Source organism: Amblyraja radiata, chromosome 5 (genome assembly GCF_010909765.2).
Source record: "Amblyraja radiata isolate CabotCenter1 chromosome 5, sAmbRad1.1.pri, whole genome shotgun sequence".
NCBI classification, from domain to species: domain Eukaryota; kingdom Metazoa; phylum Chordata; class Chondrichthyes; order Rajiformes; family Rajidae; genus Amblyraja; species Amblyraja radiata.
In genome coordinates, this window is record NC_045960.1 from 7,372,742 (window position 1) to 7,393,333 (window position 20,592).

At 46.7% G+C, this 20,592-nt stretch overlaps 1 protein-coding gene across 2 annotated transcripts in view; it reads right to left on the reverse strand.

Annotated features, from left to right (window-relative positions):
• Positions 1 to 20,592, reverse strand: part of LOC116972961 (solute carrier family 4 member 1 adaptor protein) — a 222,838-nt gene that overhangs the window by 180,646 nt on the left and 21,600 nt on the right. For both annotated transcript variants that reach the window (XM_033020562.1, XM_033020561.1), the window contains one exon: positions 7,073 to 7,743. In XM_033020562.1, coding sequence (XP_032876453.1) covers positions 7,073 to 7,743 — 671 coding nt within the window. The remainder of the gene's footprint in view (positions 1 to 7,072; positions 7,744 to 20,592) is intronic.

Consider the following 20,592-nt stretch of genomic DNA (forward strand, 5'->3'; position numbering starts at 1 on the left):
CTGCACCTATTTTTTTACCTTTCTATGTTTAATGTAATCTACAAGCTAGACAAAATTAAGGCACGATCAAAAAACAACAAGCAACGTGCTCCCAAATTCCTGACCTCTGCCACCAAAAAGATCCCAGGAAGAGATGGACAATCAGTGTTGGTACAACTGTAGGATGCAGAATTAAGGCGATTTGCAAAACATAAAGAAGTACAGATCTGTAGATCCCACACTGTCAATTTGCTGTTAACTGCCTTAGAACGTAGAACAAAGACCCTTCTGAAGGGCCCCCACACAAAACAAGGATCTCGACCCGAAACCTATTCATTTTCTCCAGAGATGCTGTCTGACCTGCTGAGTTACTCCAGCTTTTTACATCAAGAGTCAAGAGCGTTTTATTGTCATATGTCCCAGATAGGACAATGAAATTCATACTCGCTGCAGTCTATCTTTGGTTTAAAGCAGCATCTGCAGTCCGTTCCTACACATCACCTATCCATGTTCTCCAGAGATGCTGCCTGACCCACAGAGTTGCTCCAGCACTGTGTCCTTTCCTGCATCAGCATCACTTTCTTTTCTCTCTCCTTATAATTTTCAGAATGCCCACTTACTCCAAAGAAAAAGAGTGGTCACAGTGGCGCAGCGGTAGAGTTGCTGCCTTGCAGCTAATGCAGCGCCGGAGACCCGCGTTCGATTCTGACTACGGGTGCTGTCTGTAAGGAGTTTGTACCTTCTCCCCGTGATCTGAGTGGGTTTTCTCCGAGTTCTTCGGTTTCCTCCCACACTCCAAAGACGTACAGGCTTGTAGGTTAATTGGCTTGGTAAATGTAAAAATTGTCCCTATTGGGTGTAGGATAGTGTTAATGTGCGGGGATCACTGGACGACACCGACCAGGTGGGCCGAAGGGCCTGTTTCCATGCTGTATCTCTAAACTAAGCTAAACCAAATAATGACATAATAAAATGTTATACAAAAGCCACAGGGGATTTAAAGAGAGGAGGGGGAAGTGATTGAGTTGGCACCCAACCAGCCAACCTTGCAGTTTGCACCAGTTAATTTGCACCAGTCAGATCCCCGACCTCTACCTCCGCTACATTGACGATTGCTTTGGTGCTACCTCCTGCACCCACACACAACTGACTGACTTCATCCGCTTCACCACTAACTTCCATTAGGCACTCAAATACACCTGGACCATTTCCGACCCTTCCCTACCATTCCTTGACCTCACTATCTCCATCGCAGGTGATAGACTTCTGACCGACATCCACTATAAACCCACTGACCCACGGCTACCTAGACTACTCTTCTTCCTACCCTGCTTCCTGTAAGGACTCCATCCCCTACTCCCGATTCCTCCGTCTACGCCGCATCTGCTCCCAGGATGAGGTGTTCCACACCAGGGCATCGGAAATGTCCTCGTTCTTCAGGGAACGGGGGTTCCCCTCCCATACTATAGACGACGCTCGCACCAGGGTATCTTCCATACCCCGTAACACTGCTCTCTCTCCTCATCCCCCCTCGCAAGAAGGGCAGAGTCCCCCTGGTCCTCATCTTTAACCCCACTAGCCGTCACATACAACAAATAGTCCTCCGTCAGTTTTGCCACCTCCAACGTGACCCCACCACTCGCCACATCTTCCCATCTCCCCCTATGTCTGCCTTCCGCAAAGACCGCTCCTTCCTTGTCAATTCTTCCCTTCCCTCCCGCACCACCCCTTCCCCGGGCACTTTCCCTTGCAACCGCAAGAGATGCTACACTTGTCGCTTTACCTCCCCACTCGACTCCATTCAAGGACCCAAGCAGTCGTTCCAGGTGCGACAGAGGTTCACCTGCATCTCCTCCAACCTCATCTATTGCATCCGCTGCTCTAGATGTCAGCTGATCTACATTGGCGATCGTTTCGCCGAACACCTCCGCTCGGTTCGCATTAACCAACCCGACCTCCCGGTGACTCAGCACTTCAACTCCCCCTCCCATTCCGTATCCGACCTCTCTGTCCTGGGCCTCCTCCACGTCCAGTGAGCAACACCGTAAATTGGAGGAACAGCACCTCATATTCCGCTTGGGGAGTCTGCATCCTGGTGGCATGAACATTGAATTCACACAATTCTGTTAGCCCTTGCTGTCTCCTCCCCTTCCTAGCTCTCCCTCAGCCCTCAGGCTCCTCCTCCTCCTTTTTCCTTTCTTCTCCCCGCCTCCCTCCACTCCCCATCAGTCTAAAGAAGGGTTTCGGCCTGAAACTTTGCCTATTTCCTTCGCTCCATAGATGCTGCTGCACCCGCTGAGTTTCCCCGCCAGCTTGATCACCAAACTCAGCGGACTTGGCATCTCCACCTCCCTCTGCAACTGGACACTGGATTTCCTCACCAACAGACCACAGTCTGTTAGGGTCAACAACCTCACCTCCTCCACTATAACACTGAACACAGGGCTGTGTGCTCAGCCCTCTCCTCTACTCCCTCTTCACCCACGACTGCATCCCTAAGTACGGATCCAACGCCATCATTAAGTTTGCTGACGACACCACGGTGGTAGGACTGATCAGTGACAACGATGAGTCAGCCTACAGAGAGGAGGTCCAGCACCTGACAACCTGGTGTGCCAACAATAACCTCGTCCTCAACTCCAAGAAGACGAAGGAAATTATTGTCGACTTCAGGAAGGTCAGAGGAGGCAGTCATACCCCCATCCATATAAACGGGACTGAGGTGGAGCGCGTCTCCAGCTGCAAATTCCTCGGGGTACATATCTCGGAGGATTTGTCCTGGTCCCTCAACACCTCCAAGCTGATCAAAAAGGCACAGCAGCGCCTTTACTTCCTGAGGAGGCTCAAGAAAGCTCACCTGTCCCCCCAGATACTGACCAACTTCTACCGCTGTACCATCGAGAGCATCCTGACCACCTGCTTCACGGTATGGTACAGCAGCTGCACTGTTGCGGACAGGAAGGCACTACAACGGGTTGTGAAAACCGCGCAGCACATCATCGGTGCCCCGCTCCCTGCCATGGATGCCCTCCACCGGAAATGGTGTCTGAGACGGGCCGGGAAGATCATTAAAGACCCCTCCCACCCCAACCATGGACTGTTTGCCCTCCTCCCATCAGGGAGACGGTACAGGAGCCTCAGGTCTCGTACCAGCAGGATGAGGAACAGCTTCTACAATTATACCATCACATTGCTGAACTCGGAGTCCCGCCGATAGATTTCTCCGGTCCCTCCGTCCCCATTGTTTAATTATTCTGTATTTTTGATTATTCTGTATCTTCTTTTTTTTTAATTTCTATATGCACTACTACTACGGACTGACGCAAAACTGCATTTCGTTGTACCCATACTTAGTATTTGTGCAATGACATTAAAGTTGAATTGAAAAAAAAAAATTCTCCAGCATTTTTGTCTACCTACTGAGAATACTGACCTGTGTGCCCTTTATGTATTTTTATACTGCCTTTTGCAACTGTGTGCCTTTTGCAACTGTAAAAAAATATGAAAATGTCTAAAATTGATTGTCCACACTCCCCCCCCCTTCTCTCTCACAGTCTCTCACCTGTTTTCGGCAGAATTTCTGGCAGTTTCTGAGCTGCCAGCCTACAAGACGAGTTGCTGAGCTGCCAGGCATGAGTGACTGAGCTGCCAGCCCAATAATCCATTTGGCCCACAATGTCCATACTAGTCCACTGGAAACCAGTCCCTTCGGCCCACAACACCCATGCTAGTACTCCAGAAAGCCCCCCATCCCTCCCACACTGGCCAGCAATCTTGGAATTGGTGGAGAGGTGGAATATTGTGTTGGGGGACCAGCCCTCCCGTGTGAAGCTGGGACCCAACGGGTCCCACTTAGTCTAGTACATGCTATTTGTCAGTTTGAAAAAGGCTCCAGACCTGAAATGTCACCTATCCATGTTGTAAGAGATGCTGCCTGCGTTACTCCAGCACTATGTGTCTTATATGGCTTACATTCTGGTCTTCTGTATTGTCTGGGCAGAATGGTGGAACATGTTGGTCCAGCAGAAATGTATCTACTCCCTACCCCTCTTCTATGAAGCAAGTTGCCCGTGTGCACAAAATGTAGACAAAATAGGTGAAATAACTGATGAAAATCTGCTCTCGTACCTGAATCTAGCAGTCACTGGTCTATAGAATAAGCCATGTAAATATATGCTGCAGTAAACATTTCTTGTTATATATTTTTCTCACCACTGCTAACAAGATTCAATGTCTGCTCTGCACCTGGTTGTCTTAATATTCTGAGCACATTTTTCCAGATGCAATCAAGCCTAACATGGCAGGGAGATTCTGTGCTAATCTTGATTCTGTCAGAATGTTGTAGCTGGAGCTTCCTAACAAGGGTGATGTACAGATGAATGTAGCCGTGTCAATCCTGGCTGAGCGAGATTTTATCAATACATGCCCTTCACTGGAGCTGAATCTATTGGTAAACTACTGAGGACGACACGGAGCAGGGCAGCATTGCGCAGTGTGAAGAAGATAGTGATAAATTGCCACGACGCTGGTGATCACCAGGACAGAAAGCTTCCAAACAGAAACAGACCAGCAATCTTAACGCTATAAGTGTAGATGATAAGTGCCCTAATTGGGACAAGCCAAGTGGAGTGTGGGAGGAGAGGTGAGTAGAACAAAAGCATGTTGTTCACACTGGAGGGCAGGAACAGAGGCAACAGAGGGAAAAAGGTAGATGCCCTGACCATGCTGTGGAGAACAGGCCGACCAGCGCACTAGTTAAGCTTTACTCCAGCATAACTGTGTATGTAATACTGTCAGACTGGCAGTTTCTGAGCTGCCACCTACATTGCTGAGCAGGCATTGACTCCCAGGGCCCACAATGTCCATACTAGTCTAAACCAATGCATTGGTGCCAGGTGTGAAGCTGGGACCCAAAAGTCTAGTACATGCTATTTGTCAGTTTGAAAAAGGCTCCAGACCTGTGTCACCTGTTGTAAGAGATGCTGCCTGCGTTACTCCAGCACTAATATGGCTTACATTCTGGTATTGTCTGGGCATGGTGGAACCCAGCACTACTCGGCAGTGTGCACAAAATGTAGACTAGGTGAAGATGAAAATCTACCTGAATCTAGCAGTCACTGGTCTATAGAATAAGCCATGGCTGCAGTAAACATTTCTTGTTATATATTTTTCTCACCACTGCTAACAAGATTCAATGTCTGCTCTGCACCTGGTTGTCTTAATATTCTGAGCACATTTTTCCAGATGCAATCAAGCCTAACATGGCAGGGAGATTCTGTGCTAATCTTGATTCTGTCAGAATGTTGTAGCTGGAGCTTCCTAACAAGGGTGATGTACAGATGAATGTAGCCGTGTCAATCCTGGCTGAGCGAGATTTTATCAATACATGCCCTTCACTGGAGCTGAATCTATTGGTAAACTACTGAGGACGACACGGAGCAGGGCAGCATTGCGCAGTGTGAAGAAGATAGTGATAAATTGCCACACGATATAAACAAGCTGGTGAACAAACAGTCACAGTTGAGACAGGACAGAAAGTAATAAGAGATGAGGCATTCTGAAAGATAGAGTGAGCAGGGCAAAATAGAACAAAGCATGTTGTTCACAAAGGAGGGCAGGAACAGAGGAACAGAGGGACCCAAGTTTAGTTAGTTTACTTTAAAGATACAGCGTGGAAACAGGCCGACCAGCAATCCCCCGCACATTAACGCTTGGTATAAGTGTAGATTAAGGCTTGGCATAAGTGTAAATTGTCCCTAATAGGATACTACACACACTAGGGACAATTTACACTTACACCAAGCCAATTAACCTACAAACCTGTACATCTTTGGAGTGTGGGAGGAAACCGAAGTTCACAGAGAAAAACCCATGCAGGTCACCGACAGCACCCGTAGTCGGGATCGAACCCGGGTCTCTGAAGCTATAAGCGCAGTAAAGGGCCTGTCCCACTTTCCCGAGTTATTCACAAATTCTCCCGAGTTATTCACAAATTCTCCCAAGTTTTCCCCTTGATTCAAACTCGCAAAATGTTCGTAACAAGTCCGTAGGAGTCCGTGGATATATTGTAGCGGCTCGTTATGCCAGCCGTAGGTACTCGGGTCTATTTTTTTACTCGTGGACATTTTTTATCAGGCTGGAAAAAACGTCCCGACTTACCTGATGCCCTGTGAAGGCCAAGCCAATGGATATTTTTAAGGCGTAGATAGATAGATTCTTGATTAGTACTATGGGCTATGGGGAGAAGGCAGGAGAATGGGGTTGAGAAAGATGGATGAGCTATGATTAAATGATGGAGTAGACTTATAACCATATAACCATATAACAATTACAGCACGGAAACAGGCCATCTCGACCCTTCTAGTCCGTGCCGAACACGTATTCTCCCCTAGTCCCATATACCTGCGCTCAGACCATAACCCTCCATTCCTTTCCCGTCCATATAACTATCCAATTTATTTTTAAATGATAAAAACGAACTTGCCTCCACCACCTTCACTGGAAGCTCATTCCACACAGCCACCACTCTCTGAGTAAAGAAGTTCTCCCTCATGTTACCCCTAAACTTCTGTCCCTTAATTCTCGTCATGTCCCCTTGTTTGAATCTTCCCTACTCTCAGTGGGAAAAGCTTATCCACGTCAACTCTGTCTATCCCTCTCATCATTTTAAAGACCTCTATCGTCCCCCCTTAACCTTCTGCGCTCCAAAGAATAAAGCCCTAACTTGTTCAACCTTTCTCTGTAACTCAGTTGCTGAAACCCAGGCAACATTCTAGTAAATCTCCTCTGTACTCTCTCTATTTTGTTGACATCCTTCCTATAATTAGGCGACCAAAATTGTACACCATACTCCAGAATTGGCCTCACCAATGCCTTGTACAATTTTAACATTACATCCCAACTTCTATACTCAATGCTCTGATTTATAAAGGCCAGCACCCCAAAAACTTGATGGGCCAAACGGCCTAATTCTTCTCCTATCGCTTATGTACGGAGAAGCTTGGGTGTAGAACTAAAGAGTTGCTCTGGGAGAAGCTAGGGTGGACACAATGGCCTCGCTTGGCTTGTGACCATTGAATGATTGCATACTTGCCTGTAAAATCAGGAGTCTGGTGCTCCCTCCAAACTTAATAACATGGCCAACTTTCAGCCGGTGGTAGTTGTTTGGCTCCACTTTCTCTTTGTTCACCACCGTTCCGTGCGTGCTGCCCAGGTCGTAAACGTAGAAGCCGGCGCCAATTTCCCCATCGGCCGCTGGCCTGTGCTGCACCACGGCGTGGTAGCGCGAAATGGAGGGGTGCTCGAGCGCGATGTCGCAGGTAGGAAGCCTCCCAACGACGTAAAAGCTCTTCCGATTCAGACTGATCACCGAGGCTATGCCTCCATTCTTGAGGACTTCAAAGCTGTAGGGGGCTTCTGCTAAACCTCCCCATGGCGGCTCCTCATAGGGGAGCGGAGGACATGGCTTGTACTTATCAGACAGTAACCTGGGAATGGACCTGGGGTTAGTCAATGGCAATGTGGGAGGCTGACTTTCAACGAGCGTCTGATCTTCTGTGCATTTTCCTTCAGACTTGGACCTGGTTCCTTGCTCGTGTGCTGCAAAGTCTTCTACAGCCGCTGCCTCTTCCCCTCCAGTAGATTTAACACTTTCGGCTGTTTCTGTGCTGGATGATGAAGGGCTCGAGTGGATAGTCTTCTCCTTCTTCTGCAATGGAGCCAAAGGGAGCAAGGGCTTCTTAAAACCATCACTGTTTAATGCATCTGCAACCAAACAAATAAAGAGTGTAACATTACGACGCATGATTCTATGACATTGAGATAAATATTTGATGTAACAGCGGTATAGCGTTACGGAGAAAATGTATTGAAGCGGCTTCAGGTTTGCATTAGAACATAGAATAGGGACAGGCCCTTCGGCCCACAATGTTTGTGCCGAGCATGATGCCAGGTTAAACTGATCTGGTCTCCCGGTACATGATCCACATCCCTCTATTCCTTGCACTTCCATGTGTCTATCCAAAAGATTTTTTAACGCAACTCTCGTACAGTATTGTTCCAACAACAGTACAATCATATCGGGCTCAATTTTGATTTTTTTTTACCATTTCTTACTGTTGTACAATTCCACAGGACAGAGTCAATATTAACTGCCACAACGGAGCTAAAGCCGGTATTTATATCCCAGCATTATCATGATCAGAGAATTTAGATCAAACACCATTGTTTGTCTGAAGCTTCAAAAATATTTTTTTCTCAACTTTGTGGGTGTAAATATATTTATTCTTGGCTGGTCGAGCTGCTGCCTCAAAGCTCCAGATACCCAGGTTCGATCCTAACTATGGGAGCAGTCTGTACGGAGTTTGCACATTCTCCCCGTGACCTGCGGGTGATCGATTGATGGGTCTTTTTCAATGCTGTATCTTTGAATCAATCAATGAGAGGTTAAATCTAAGTAAGCATGCAGGTACAGCAGGCAGTGAAGAAAGCGAATGGCATGTTTGCCTTCATAACAAGAGGAGTTGAGTACAGGAGCAAAGAGGGTCCTTCTGCAGTTGTACATGGCCCTGGTGAGCCAACCCCTGGAGTATTGTGTGCAGTTTTGGTCCCCTAATTTGAGGAAGGACATTTTTGCTATTGAGAGAGTGCAGCGTAGGTTCACGAGGTTGAATCCCAGGATGGCGGGACTGTCATATGTTGAAAGAATGGAGCGTCTGGCTTTGTATACACTGGAATTTAGAAGGATGAGGGCATCTTATTAAAACATATAAGATTATTAAGAGATTAGACACGCTAGAGACATGTTCCCGATGTTGGGAGAGTCCAGCACCAGGGGCCACAGTTTAAAAATAAGGTGTTGGCCATTTAGAAGGGAGATGAGGAAAAACATTTTCACCCAGAGAGTTGTGAATCTGTGGAATTCTCTGCCTCAGAAGGTGGTGGAGGCCAATTCTCTGGATGCTTTCAAGAGAGAGATAGAGCTATTAAAGATAGTGGAGTCAAGGAATAAGGGGAGAAGGCAGGAACGGGGTACTGAGTGTGGATGATCAGCCATGATCACAATGAATGACGGTGCTGGCTCGAAGGGCCGAACGACCTACTCCTACACCTATTGTCTATTATCTACCTGCCTCTAGCTGCCATTGAAGTGGTGTAGTGAGCTATATTATTGAACTGTGAAAACCATGTGAACAAAGAGTGGAATTCTGAGATTACACTTAACAAACACAAAATGAACTGCAATATTTCAGTCAGTATACTGTGTTACCTGGAGAAGAATTTATGATTGATGTTGTACCCATGCACCAGTGTCTCCCCATTTGTTTTACCTATTCAAATAATTATCTCAATCTCTCCAACATTAGTTCAAATTTAATTTAAAATACAATACAACTTGGAAACAGGCCCTTCGTCCCAGCTAGTCTCCTCGTAGAGTGGATGAGAAAGTCCCCTGCCAACATGAACAGGTGATCGATGGTCAGCATACACTTGGTGGGCCAAAGGACCCATTGCCATGCTGTACTTCTAAACTCATTCCCATCCCAGATGCTGCCTGACCCGCTGAGTTCTTCCAGCACTTTGTGTTTTGCTCAGGATGCCAGTATGTGCAGCTTCTTGAGTCCTCAATTTTGTATAACGTTCTTCTTAATAAAAATCAACAAGACCCCCAACTCTAAAGAACACACAGTGCTGAAGTAACGCAGCAGGTGAGGCAGCATCTCTGGAGAATATGGATCGGTGACTTTTTAGGTCGGGACTCTATCAGATCTCCCTTCCGCCTGCCGAGAAAACAATCCTGAGGTTTGCCGAACCTCACCATTGCAGCTGTGCCAGTTCCCAATAACTCTCACTTCCCCGATCTTAAAAATATTCATCTCTCTCTGCACCGTAAACATATCTGGTATGGATATGGGAGAAGGCAGGAGAATGGGGCTGCGAGGAAAAAATAAATTAGCCATGATGGAAAGGTGGAGCGAATTCGATGGGCCGAAAGGCCTAATCCTGCTCCTGTGTACTATAGTCTCATTGATCTGACCTCCACCACCCTCTTAAGCAAAGAATTCCAGTGATTCACTGCCCTCTGAGAAGGAATTTCTTCTCACACCAGTTTTGGATGATCGCCCCTTTGTCTTGTAACTATGTCCCCTTGTTTATGATTCTCCCACTCGTGGAAACATCTCAACAGCTATACCTTCCTTTTCTCTGGAGCCTCAGAAGCTGAAGGGAGACCTATAGATAGAAGCATACAAAAGGTCTGAAGAACATTCCTGACCCAAAACGTCCCCTATCCATGTTCTCTGCCTAACTTGTGCAGGAAGAAACCGTGGATGCTGGTTTAAACCGAAGGTAGGCACAAAGTGCTGGACAGCGGGTCAGGCAGCATCTCTGGAGAGAAGGAATAGGTGACGTTTCGGGTCTTCTTCAGACTGGAGTCAGGGGAAAGGGAAACGAGAGATATAGACGGTGATGTAGAGATATATAGAACAAATGACTTACTGAGTTACACCAGAACTTGTGTGTCCTTTTGTATGTTAGCCAGCATCTGCAGTTCCACGTTTCTGCATATACCCGCAACTCTTTTAAAATGAGCGTTGCTGGAACAATTCCTTTTTGAATATGATTTGCATCCTAGTTTTTCAAACTGAGCTCTGCAACCCAGCACTACAGGAATCGGAGAATGTGAAAATCAGGGGGGGGGGGGGAGTGCAGATTTGACGCACAGATCAACCGTTACCTTATTGCAGAATTGAGAAGGCTCGAGGGGGGGAGGGAGAATTGAGCTTTTCCTGGTTCTATTTCTTATGTGTTTAGGAATAAATTAATTTCCTGACACAAAAAGCTGGGGTAACTCAGCAGGTCAGACAGCATCTTCAGTCTGAAGAAGGGTCTCGACCCAAAACGTCACCTATTCCTTTTCTCCAGAGATGCTGCCTGACCCGCTGAGTTACTCCAGCTTTTTGTGTCTATCTTCAGTATAAACAAGCATCTGCAGTTCCTCCCTGCACATTAATTTCCTGACACTTACCCATGTATTATGTGGCCAGTCAGGAATACTGGTATTTTATTTGTTAGTGTTTTTATTTCAATTGCACGATAATGTAATTATTAAAATGTATTGTTTTGGAAAGCAGGCAATAGAAGCTCAGATGTGTGGGGAGACCTCCTTCAATTGCCCAAGCTGTCAAAGAGGATAGTTAGATAGGTTTTGAAAACAACTGATCTGGAAACCATTGATTATTAGCATTGAAGCAAATCCAGAGAAAATGCAGAACACAGCAGGTGGGTAGCATCATGCAGTCATGAGAGAAATACTGTCGGCATAATGCACTCAACTTGTTCTGAAACTTAGGGCACAGATTTTTAATCAGAATTCAATTTTAAAGTTACTTTATAGAAGTGACATTATTGGATGTATGGAAACTTACTCTGAAAAGTTTAGAGGATCAGTGACAAAGGACTGGATAGTGCTTGATCTGACCCTCTATCTACACTCATCACCACCGCTGTGCGAGCTCAGTAGTCATGTTGAAAAATCTTCACGCGTCTTCCCGTGCTTACCTGCCGTTAGCGAGTCTTCCCGAGTACCTGCCGTTAGCGTTACTAGCCTCTAAGAGACGTCCCCGAGCTCCGACGTACCCGCTACGTTCATTCTCTGTGCTTACCACGAGTTTGATTTTATTTAAACTCGGGAGAGCTCTTGGAATGAACTCGTACCGTGGGACAGGGCTATTACCAATGACCTTGAAGTGTAAGAACACAAAGTGCTGGAGGAACAGCGGGTCAGGCAGCATCTCTTGGGAGGCTGACGTTTCAAGTCAGGATTCTTCATCAGACTCATCCGTATGTCCGGACGTGGCGGCGCTGCCTGGCAGCTGCGGCTCGCCTGCAGTCCGTCTGTTTTTTGTTATTTTCTTTTGTCCTGTTTTAGTTACATTTTAGTTCATTAGGTTGTGTATGTGTGGGGGGCGGGTGTGAGAAACACGGTTTTGGTCTCTTCCTTTGGGGGGATGCGACTTTTTCATGTCGTATCCCCTCTCTCCGTCTGCGCTGAGGCCTAATGGCGGAGCTGGCAGAGCCAGCCAGGACTTACCAGCGCGAGGCTGGCCGACTTCGGGGCTGTGGCGGCGTTCTGGCGACGGCCCGGCTTTCGGGGGTGTGGCGGCTTTCCGGTGGCGGCGGCCCGGCTTCGGGGCTGTGGCGGCATTCCGGCTTTCTGGCAGCGCCCCGGTTTTCGGGGGTGTGGCGGCGTTCCGGCGTTCTGGCGGCGACCTGAATTCGGGGGCTCGGCCGCGGGCCCAGTGGACGACATCGTCGGGAGCTCGCAGGTCACAGGTTGGTGACCTATTTTTCCAGAGCTCCCGCAACAACAGCTGCGTCCGCTGGACTGGAGGGCAGCAGCTTCGGCAGCTTCGACCACCCCGGGCCGCGGAGTTTGAACCGGTCCGTTCGCGAGCTCGGATTCAGCCGCGGGACTGACTTACCATCACCCGGCGGGGTCACAACAACGGAAGCCTGGATCGCCTCAACGCAGAGGGAGAACAAGGAGGGCAGAGACAGTGACTTTAAGACTTTTGCCTTCCATCACAGTGAGGAGGTGCCTGGTGAACTCACTGTGGTGGATGTTAAATTTGTGTTCATTGTGTGTTTTTGTTATTTTATTATATGTATGACTGCAAGGCACGAAATTCCGTTCAGACCGAAAGGTCTGAATGACAATAAAGGATAATTCAATTCAATTCAGTGACGCTGCCCGACCTGCTGAGTTACTCCAGCACTTTGCGTTCAAGATTGCAGCACCCGCAGTTCCTTGTGCCTACCTTGGTGGTGTTAGTTCTGCAATCATCCCTCAAGTGGAATAGATAGGGTAGATGCACAGAATATTTTACCCAGAGTTGGGGAAATCAAGAACCACGGGTCATGGGTTTAAAGTGAGAGGGGAAAGATTTAAGAGGGGCAAATGCATTTTTAATCAATTAATCTATCTATCTATACAAACACTCACAAACACACAGTGGTGAGTAAATGCAACAAGCTGCCAGAGTAGGTAGTTGAGGCAGATATTAGAACAACATTTAAAAGACATTTGGACAGGTACATGGATAGGAGGGATTTTTAGAGAGGTTTGTTGATCGTCATGGGGAAGTTAGGCCGAAGGGCCTGTTTCCGTGCTGTATGACCATGACAAGTAGATGGGGCTGGAAGCCGCAACTAGACCTCTACAAGATGTATCCTGAGGCCCTGCCACCAACATCACCTTGATCGCATTGAGGCTGATTTTCATTGTTTTTAAATGTCCCATTGCGAATAATTAATCGGACATATTTATCTTTATGTTCCTGTTCGGTTGAAAGGAAACAGTAAAAAGTGGAAAGAGCCCTGGTTTTCAAGGGAAATTGGACATCTTGTTCGGAAAAAGAGGGAGATCTACAATAATTATAGGCAGCATGAAGTAAATGAAGTGCTTGAGGAGTATAAGGAATGTAAAAAGAATCTTAAGAAAGAAATTAGAATAGCTAAAAGAAGACATGAGGTTGCTTTGGCAAGTAAGGTGAAAGTAAATCCAAAGGGTTTCTACAGCTATATTAATAGCAAAAGGATAACGAGGGATAAAATTGGTCCATTGGAGAGACGGAGTGGACAGCTATCTGCAGAGCCAAAAGAGATGGGGAAGATATTGAACAATTTCTTTTCTTCGGTATTCACCAAGGAGAAGGATATTGAATTATGTGAGGTAAGGGAAACTAGTAGAGTAGCTATGGATACTATGAGTTTCAAAGTAAAAGAAGTACTGACACTTTTGAAAAATATAAAAGTGGATAAGTCTCCAGGTCCTGACAGGATATTCCCTAGGACATTGAGGGAAGTTAGTGTAGAAATAGCCGGGGCTATGACAGAAATATTTCAAATGTCATTAGAAACGGGAATAGTCCCCGAGGATTGGCGTACTGCGCATGTTGTTCCATTGTTTAAAAAGGGTTCTAAGAGTAAACCTAGCAATTATAGGCCTGTTAGTTTGACTTCAGTGGTGGGCAAATTAATGGAAAAGATACTTAGAGATAATATATATAAGCATCTGGATAAACAGGGTCTGATTAGGAACAGTCAGCATGGATTTGTGCCTGGAAGGTCATGTTTGACTAATCTTCTTGAATTTTTTGAAGAGGTTACTAGGGAAATTGACGAGGGTAAAGCAGTGGATGTTGTCTATATGGACTTTAGTAAGGCCTTTGACAAGGTTCCTCATGGAAGGTTGGTTAAGAAGGTTCAACTGTTGGGTATAAATGCAGGAGTAGCAAGATGGATTCAACAGTGGCTGAATGGGAGAAGCCAGAGGGTAATGGTGGATGGTTGTTTGTCGGGTTGGAGGCAGGTGACTAGTGGGGTGCCTCAGGGATCGGTGTTGGGTCCTTTGTTGTTTGTCATGTACATCAATGATCTGGATGAAGGTGTGGTAAATTGGATTAGTAAGTATGCAGATGATACCAAGATGTGGATCATGTGGATCATGTGGATAATGAAGAGGATTTCCAAAGTCTACATTAGGCCATTTGGAAGAATGGGCTGAAAGATGGCAGATGGAGTTTAATGCTGATAAATGTGAGGTGCTACACCTTGGCAGGACAAATCAAAATAGGACGTACATGGTAAATGGTAGGGAATTGAATAATACAGTTGAACAGAGGGATCTGGGAATAACCGTGCATAGTTCCTTGAAGGTGGAATCTCATATAGATAGGGTGGTAAAGAAAGCTTTTGGTATGCTAGCCTTTATAAATCAGAGCATTGAGTATAGAAGCTGGGATGTAATGTTAAAATTGTACAAGGCATTGGTGAGACCAAATCTGGAGTATGGTGTACAATTTTGGTCGCCCAATTATAGGAAGGATGTCAACAAAATAGAGAGAGTACAGAGGAGATTTACTAGAATGTTGCCTGGGTTTCAACAACTAAGTTACAGAGAAAGGTTGAATAAGTTAGGTCTTTATTCTCTGGAGCGCAGAAGGTTAAGGGGGGACATGATAGAGGTCTTTAAAATGATGAGAGGGATAGACAGAGTTGATGTGGATCAGCTTTTCCCTTTGAGAAAAGGGAAGATTCAAACAAGAGGACATGACTTCAGAATTAAGGGACAGAAGTTTAGGGGTAACATGAGGGGGAACTTCTTTACTCAGAGAGTGGTAGCGGTGTGGAATGAGCTTCCAGTGGAAGTGGTGGAGGCAGGTTCGTTGGTATCATTTAAAAATAAATTAGATAGGCATATGGATGAGAAGGGAATGGAGGGTTATGGTATGAGTGCAGGCAGGTGGGACTAGTGTACACAGGACATGTTGGTTAAAGTAGACAAGTTGGACCGAAGGACCTGTTTGCACCCTGTATGACTTTATCCATGTACTTCTCTAAATGCTCCTTCTGCTTCCACAAGATCCATATCCTTCCATTCTCTGCATATTCATGTGCCTATCTGAAACAGTCCAGATTGGCGTTGGAGGCTCCTGCCTTCAGTGGAAGGTTCAGGCTGATCTATCTGGCAGAACATTCCAGATGTTCTGCTCCTGTTCAATGGCCTCTTTCTGTGCTGTAGTTCCACTGATGATACAGGATACAAATATCCATAGCAACAGCATCATGATTGCCGGCTTGGAGCCAAGAGGCTTTGAGAGGAGGAGGAGAAGGAGTATAATCCAGAATGCCACCTCTTATCTCATCTCAAGAATCCACGGCAGGCTAGGCCGACCCCCTGCAACAACAACCCAGTGCCACCGCCAGGACAACCGGCCTTCAAGGCCAAGATAAACCTTGATATTTTTAAGAACTTGATACTTAAAGGCAGCGGTAGAGTTGCTGCCTTACAGCGGCACTGACCCAGGTTCAATCCTGACTACGGGTGCTGTCTGTACGGAGTTTGTACGTTCTCCCCGTGCCCGCGTGGGTTGTCTGCGGGTGCTCCGGTTTCCTCCCACACTCCAAAGATGTACAGGTTTGTAGGTTAATTGGTTTTGGATAAAGATCGTAAATTGCCCCTAGTGTGCAGGATAGTTCTAGTGTAGAAGGATCGCTGGTCAGCATGGGCTTGGTTGGCCGAAGGGCCTGTTCCCACGCTGTATCTCTGAACTAAACTAAACAAATTAAACTTGAAAGCTACAAATAGGTACCAGAAATGTAATGTTTAAGAAGGAACTGCAGATGCTGGAAAATCGAAGGTGGACAAAATTGCTGGAGAAACTCAGCAGGTGAGACAGCTTCTATAGATGCTGCCTCACCCGCTGAATTTCTCCAGCATTTTTGTCTACTGGAAATGTAATGACTCTTTGTGTTTAAGAAGGAACTGCAGATGCTGGAAAATCAAAGGTGGACAAAAATGCTGGAGAAACTCAGCGGGTGAGGCAGCATCTATGGAGCGAAGGAAATAGGCAACGTTTCGGGTCGAAACCCTATGACTCTTTGTGTGCTGCCTCAGGCCAAATCTAATCAATCCTTTTACTTATGTTTGATTGTACTGGCAGATTGAACAGGGAAGGAACAAAGGAGGATGTGGCCTGAGGGCACTGCCTTGAGGGACGGGGATGGGCAACGGGGACCTTACGTGGGGGAGGGGGAGGTGGAGTTGGGGGGGTGTTTCCTGGGATCCCGAGGTTAATTCCTGGGATGGTGGAACTGTCATATGTTGATAGAATGGAGCGACTGGCTTGTATACACTGGAATTTACATTGAAACATATAAAATTATTAAGGAATTGGACACGATAGAGGCAGGAAACATGTTCCCGATGTTGGGGGAGTCCAGAACCAGGGGCCACAGTTTAAGAATGAGGGGTAGGCCATTTATAACAGAGTTGAGGAAAAACTTTTTCACCCAGAGTTGTGAATCTGTGGAATTCTCTGCCTCAGAAGGCGGTGGAGGCCAATTCTCTGGATGCTTTCAAGACAGAGTTAGATAGAGCTCTTAAAGATAGCGGAGTCAAGGGATATGGGGTGAAGGCAGCAACGGGGTACTGATTGTGGATGATCAGCTATGATCATAGATTGAAGGGCCGAATGACCTACTCCTGCACCTGTTGTCTATTGTCTATAAGAACAAAGGGGGAAGTGGCGAGGGGTGGGGGGATTTGTAACTTTGTCAGCGCCCTGTATGGGCGACTATTTGCATACCTTGGGTATGCAAGCGAAAGAATTTCACTGTGACTTGTCACATTTGATAATAAAGTATTCATTTCAATTCAATTCAAGTACTGGGGTATAGTATAATTTATCCAGATTGCATGTGGCAATCAAGTCAAGTCAAGAGAGTTTATTGTCATATGTCCCAGATAGGACAATGAAATTCTTGCTTGCTGCAGCACAACAGAGTATTGTAAGCATAAATACAGAACAGTTCAGTGTGTCTATATAGCATAGACACACACTTAAATAAACAGATAAAGTGCAATAGGCTGTTATAGTTCAGAGTTTGTTTGATGGCGAGTTTAATAGCCTGATGGCTGTGGGGAAGTAGCTGTTCCTAAACCTGGATGTACCAGATTTCAGGCTCCTGTACCTTCTACCCGATGGTAGCGGAGAGATGAGTGTGTGGCCAGGATGGTGTAGGTCCTTAATGATGTTGGCAACCTTTTTGAGGCAGCGACTGCGATAGATCCCTTCGATGGTGGGGAGATCAGAGCCGATGATGGACTGGGCACAACTTTCTGCATTCTTTTCCGCTCCTGGACGCTCAAGTTGCCGAACCAAACCACGAAGCACAGTGTGCTCTCTACTGTGCACATGTAGAAGTTCGAGACAGTCCTCTTTGACATACCGACTCTCCGTAATCTTCTCAGGAAGTAGAGGTGCTGATGTGCTTTCTTTACAATTGCATCAGTGTGCTGGGACCAGGAAAGATCTTCGGAAATATGCACGCCCAGGAATTTGAAGGTCTTGACCCTTTCCACCATCAGATATAAATTGATATAAACGGGACTGTGGGTCCCCATCCTACCCCTTCCAAAGTTCGCAATCAGTTCCTTGGTTTTGCTGGTGTTGAGAGCCAGGTTATTGTGCTGGCACCATTTGGTCAGTCGGTCGATCTCACTTCTATACTCTGACTCATCACCATCAGTGATTCGTTCTACAACAGTGGTGTCGTCGGAGACTTGATGATGGAGTTCACACTATGTCCAGCTACACAGTCCTGAGTATAGAGTGAGTACAGCAGGGGGCTGAGCACACAGCCTTGAGGTGCTCCTGTGCTGATTGTTATCGAGGATGACATATTTCCACCAATACGGACAGACTGTGGTCTGTGGATGAGGTGATTATCACTTCTACGACCTGAACCGCACACAAAACTTCAAATGCGTTCTAACCAAAGATTTATGAAGCTGCAATATGATTTCCTGACTGATGAATGCAAGCATTTGTCTTTTTTTTACCACTCTGTCCACATGTCTTGCCACTTTCAGGGGGAGAATCCCAGAACCAAAGGTCCCTCCGTATATCAATGCTGTTGAGGGTTGAGTCATTAACTGCATACTTTTCTTATGGGCCTGTTCCACTTAGGCGATTTTTCAGGCGACTGCCAGCGACTGTCAAGTTGCCGGCAGTCGCCTGAAAAACCGGCAACTGGAACGGCGACTGTCAGAGTGGAACACAAACACAAACACACACACATTGCTTCCTTCAACAGCCCGTTATGCAGGCGGGGAACAGGGCAAGTGGGGGGAGCGCTATCTGAGTGAAATTCACAATATGCAAAGTCAATGTGATACAGACACACGCCACGATGAACAGGAAGGTTGGCGCTGTAATTAACACAGCTAAAGCACAGTGTGGGGGGGAGGGGGGGGGGGAGAAGGAGTGGAGACAACTTTTAAGAAGCTACGAGAACCTAAGAGAACCTTCGACCTCCTGGCAACGCACTAGGACCTCCTGGCGACCCACCTATGGCACAAGAATTCTCGTTACTCTCCATGGCGACTTCATTCTGGTTGCCGCTAATTTTTCAACATGTTGAAAAATTTGTGCCGACCATAATGAGGCCGCGACTAGTTCCCATAATGCGGGGAATCCTCACGACCATGAAGGCGACTCCCCAGCAACCACCCGCGAACATGTGGCGACCAAGTGGCGACTGCATCGTCTCCTGTACTTGCCTAAAAAGTCGCCTAAGTGGGACAGGCCCATTACATTTGACCTCAACTTTCTTTGACTTTCTTACACTTGGCTGGATTGAACTCCATTTCCATTCTATCTCTTGAGCTCTGAGATCAGAACTAATTGTTAAACATTAATTAATTTTTCTATGCATTGTATGGAAACCAAAAGGGGATGGGAAATAAGATTACAGGTCCACCACCGATTTTCCGGTAACTGATGATCCAGATCCTTCTGTAATCTGGACAAAATCCCCTCCCCCCCTCGATCTCGATCTAATTGGGACTTCCACGCCGATCGGCGGATCATATATATGCCATCTGTGGCCGGGCAATGGAACCCCGGCCCGGCCGGAACCGGCAGATCCATTCGCAAAGCCAATTCCCGAAGCCAATCGGCGGGTTGAATTTTGCCGCCAGTGGCCAGGGCTCTGGAACTCTGGCCCGGCCAGAGCCCGCAGATCCGTTCTAATAAGCGACCCTCCACAGCCGACTTTGCGGGCCGGTATCTCAGCCGCCCCAAGGCAGTGACCTCTGTTGGTCCAGCAAAACGGATAATCCAGAAAGGGGCTGGAGCCAAGGGTGCTGGAATATCAGTGGTGGACCTGCATTAGGTATTTCCAGCAGTTTGCATTTACACTGTAGATCACGGGTTCCCAACCTGGGTAAATTTACCCAGGGGGTAAATGTGGTGATTCTGGATTTGTTAAAAACAGTATTTAAAAATGTCCCCGTTGTCGGTTGCTTTATTATATTAGAAGTGTCAACTGAAACTACTGAATAAAACAGGGTGGGGGGAAAATTACTTTCGAAAAGTTGCCAGGGATAGACGGGATGAAAAAGGTTGGGAACCCCTGCACCCCAGTGGCCTGAACATTGACTTCTCCAATTTCCGGTAGCCCTTGCTGTCTCCTCCCCTTCTCAGCTCTCCCTCAGCCCTCTGGCTCCTACTCTTCCTTTCTTCTTCCCGGCCCCCCACCCTGCATCAGTCTGAAGAAGGGTTTCGGCCCAAAACGTTGCCTATTCCCTTCGCTGCCGCACCCGCTGAGTTTCTCCAGCATTTTTGTCTACCCTGCTTTAGATTACCTGTTACTGTTTTTTTTCTTTTGATGGAGGACATATTATGGAGGCAATTTATCCTTCAAGATAAGATGTGTGATAACCATATAACCATATAACAATTACAGCACGGAAACAGGCCATCTCGACCCTTCTAGTCCGTGCCGAACACATAATCTCCCCTAGTCCCATATACCTGCGCTCAGACCATAACCCTCCATTCCTTTCCCATCCATATAACTATCCAATTTATTTTTAAATGATAAAAACGAACCTGCCTCCACCACCTTCACTGGAAGCTCATTCCACACAGCTACCACTCTCTGAGTAAAGAAGTTCCCCCTCATGTTACCCCTAAACTTCAGTCCCTTAATTCTCAACTCATGTCCCCTTGTTTGAATCTTCCCTACTCTCAGTGGGAAAAGCTT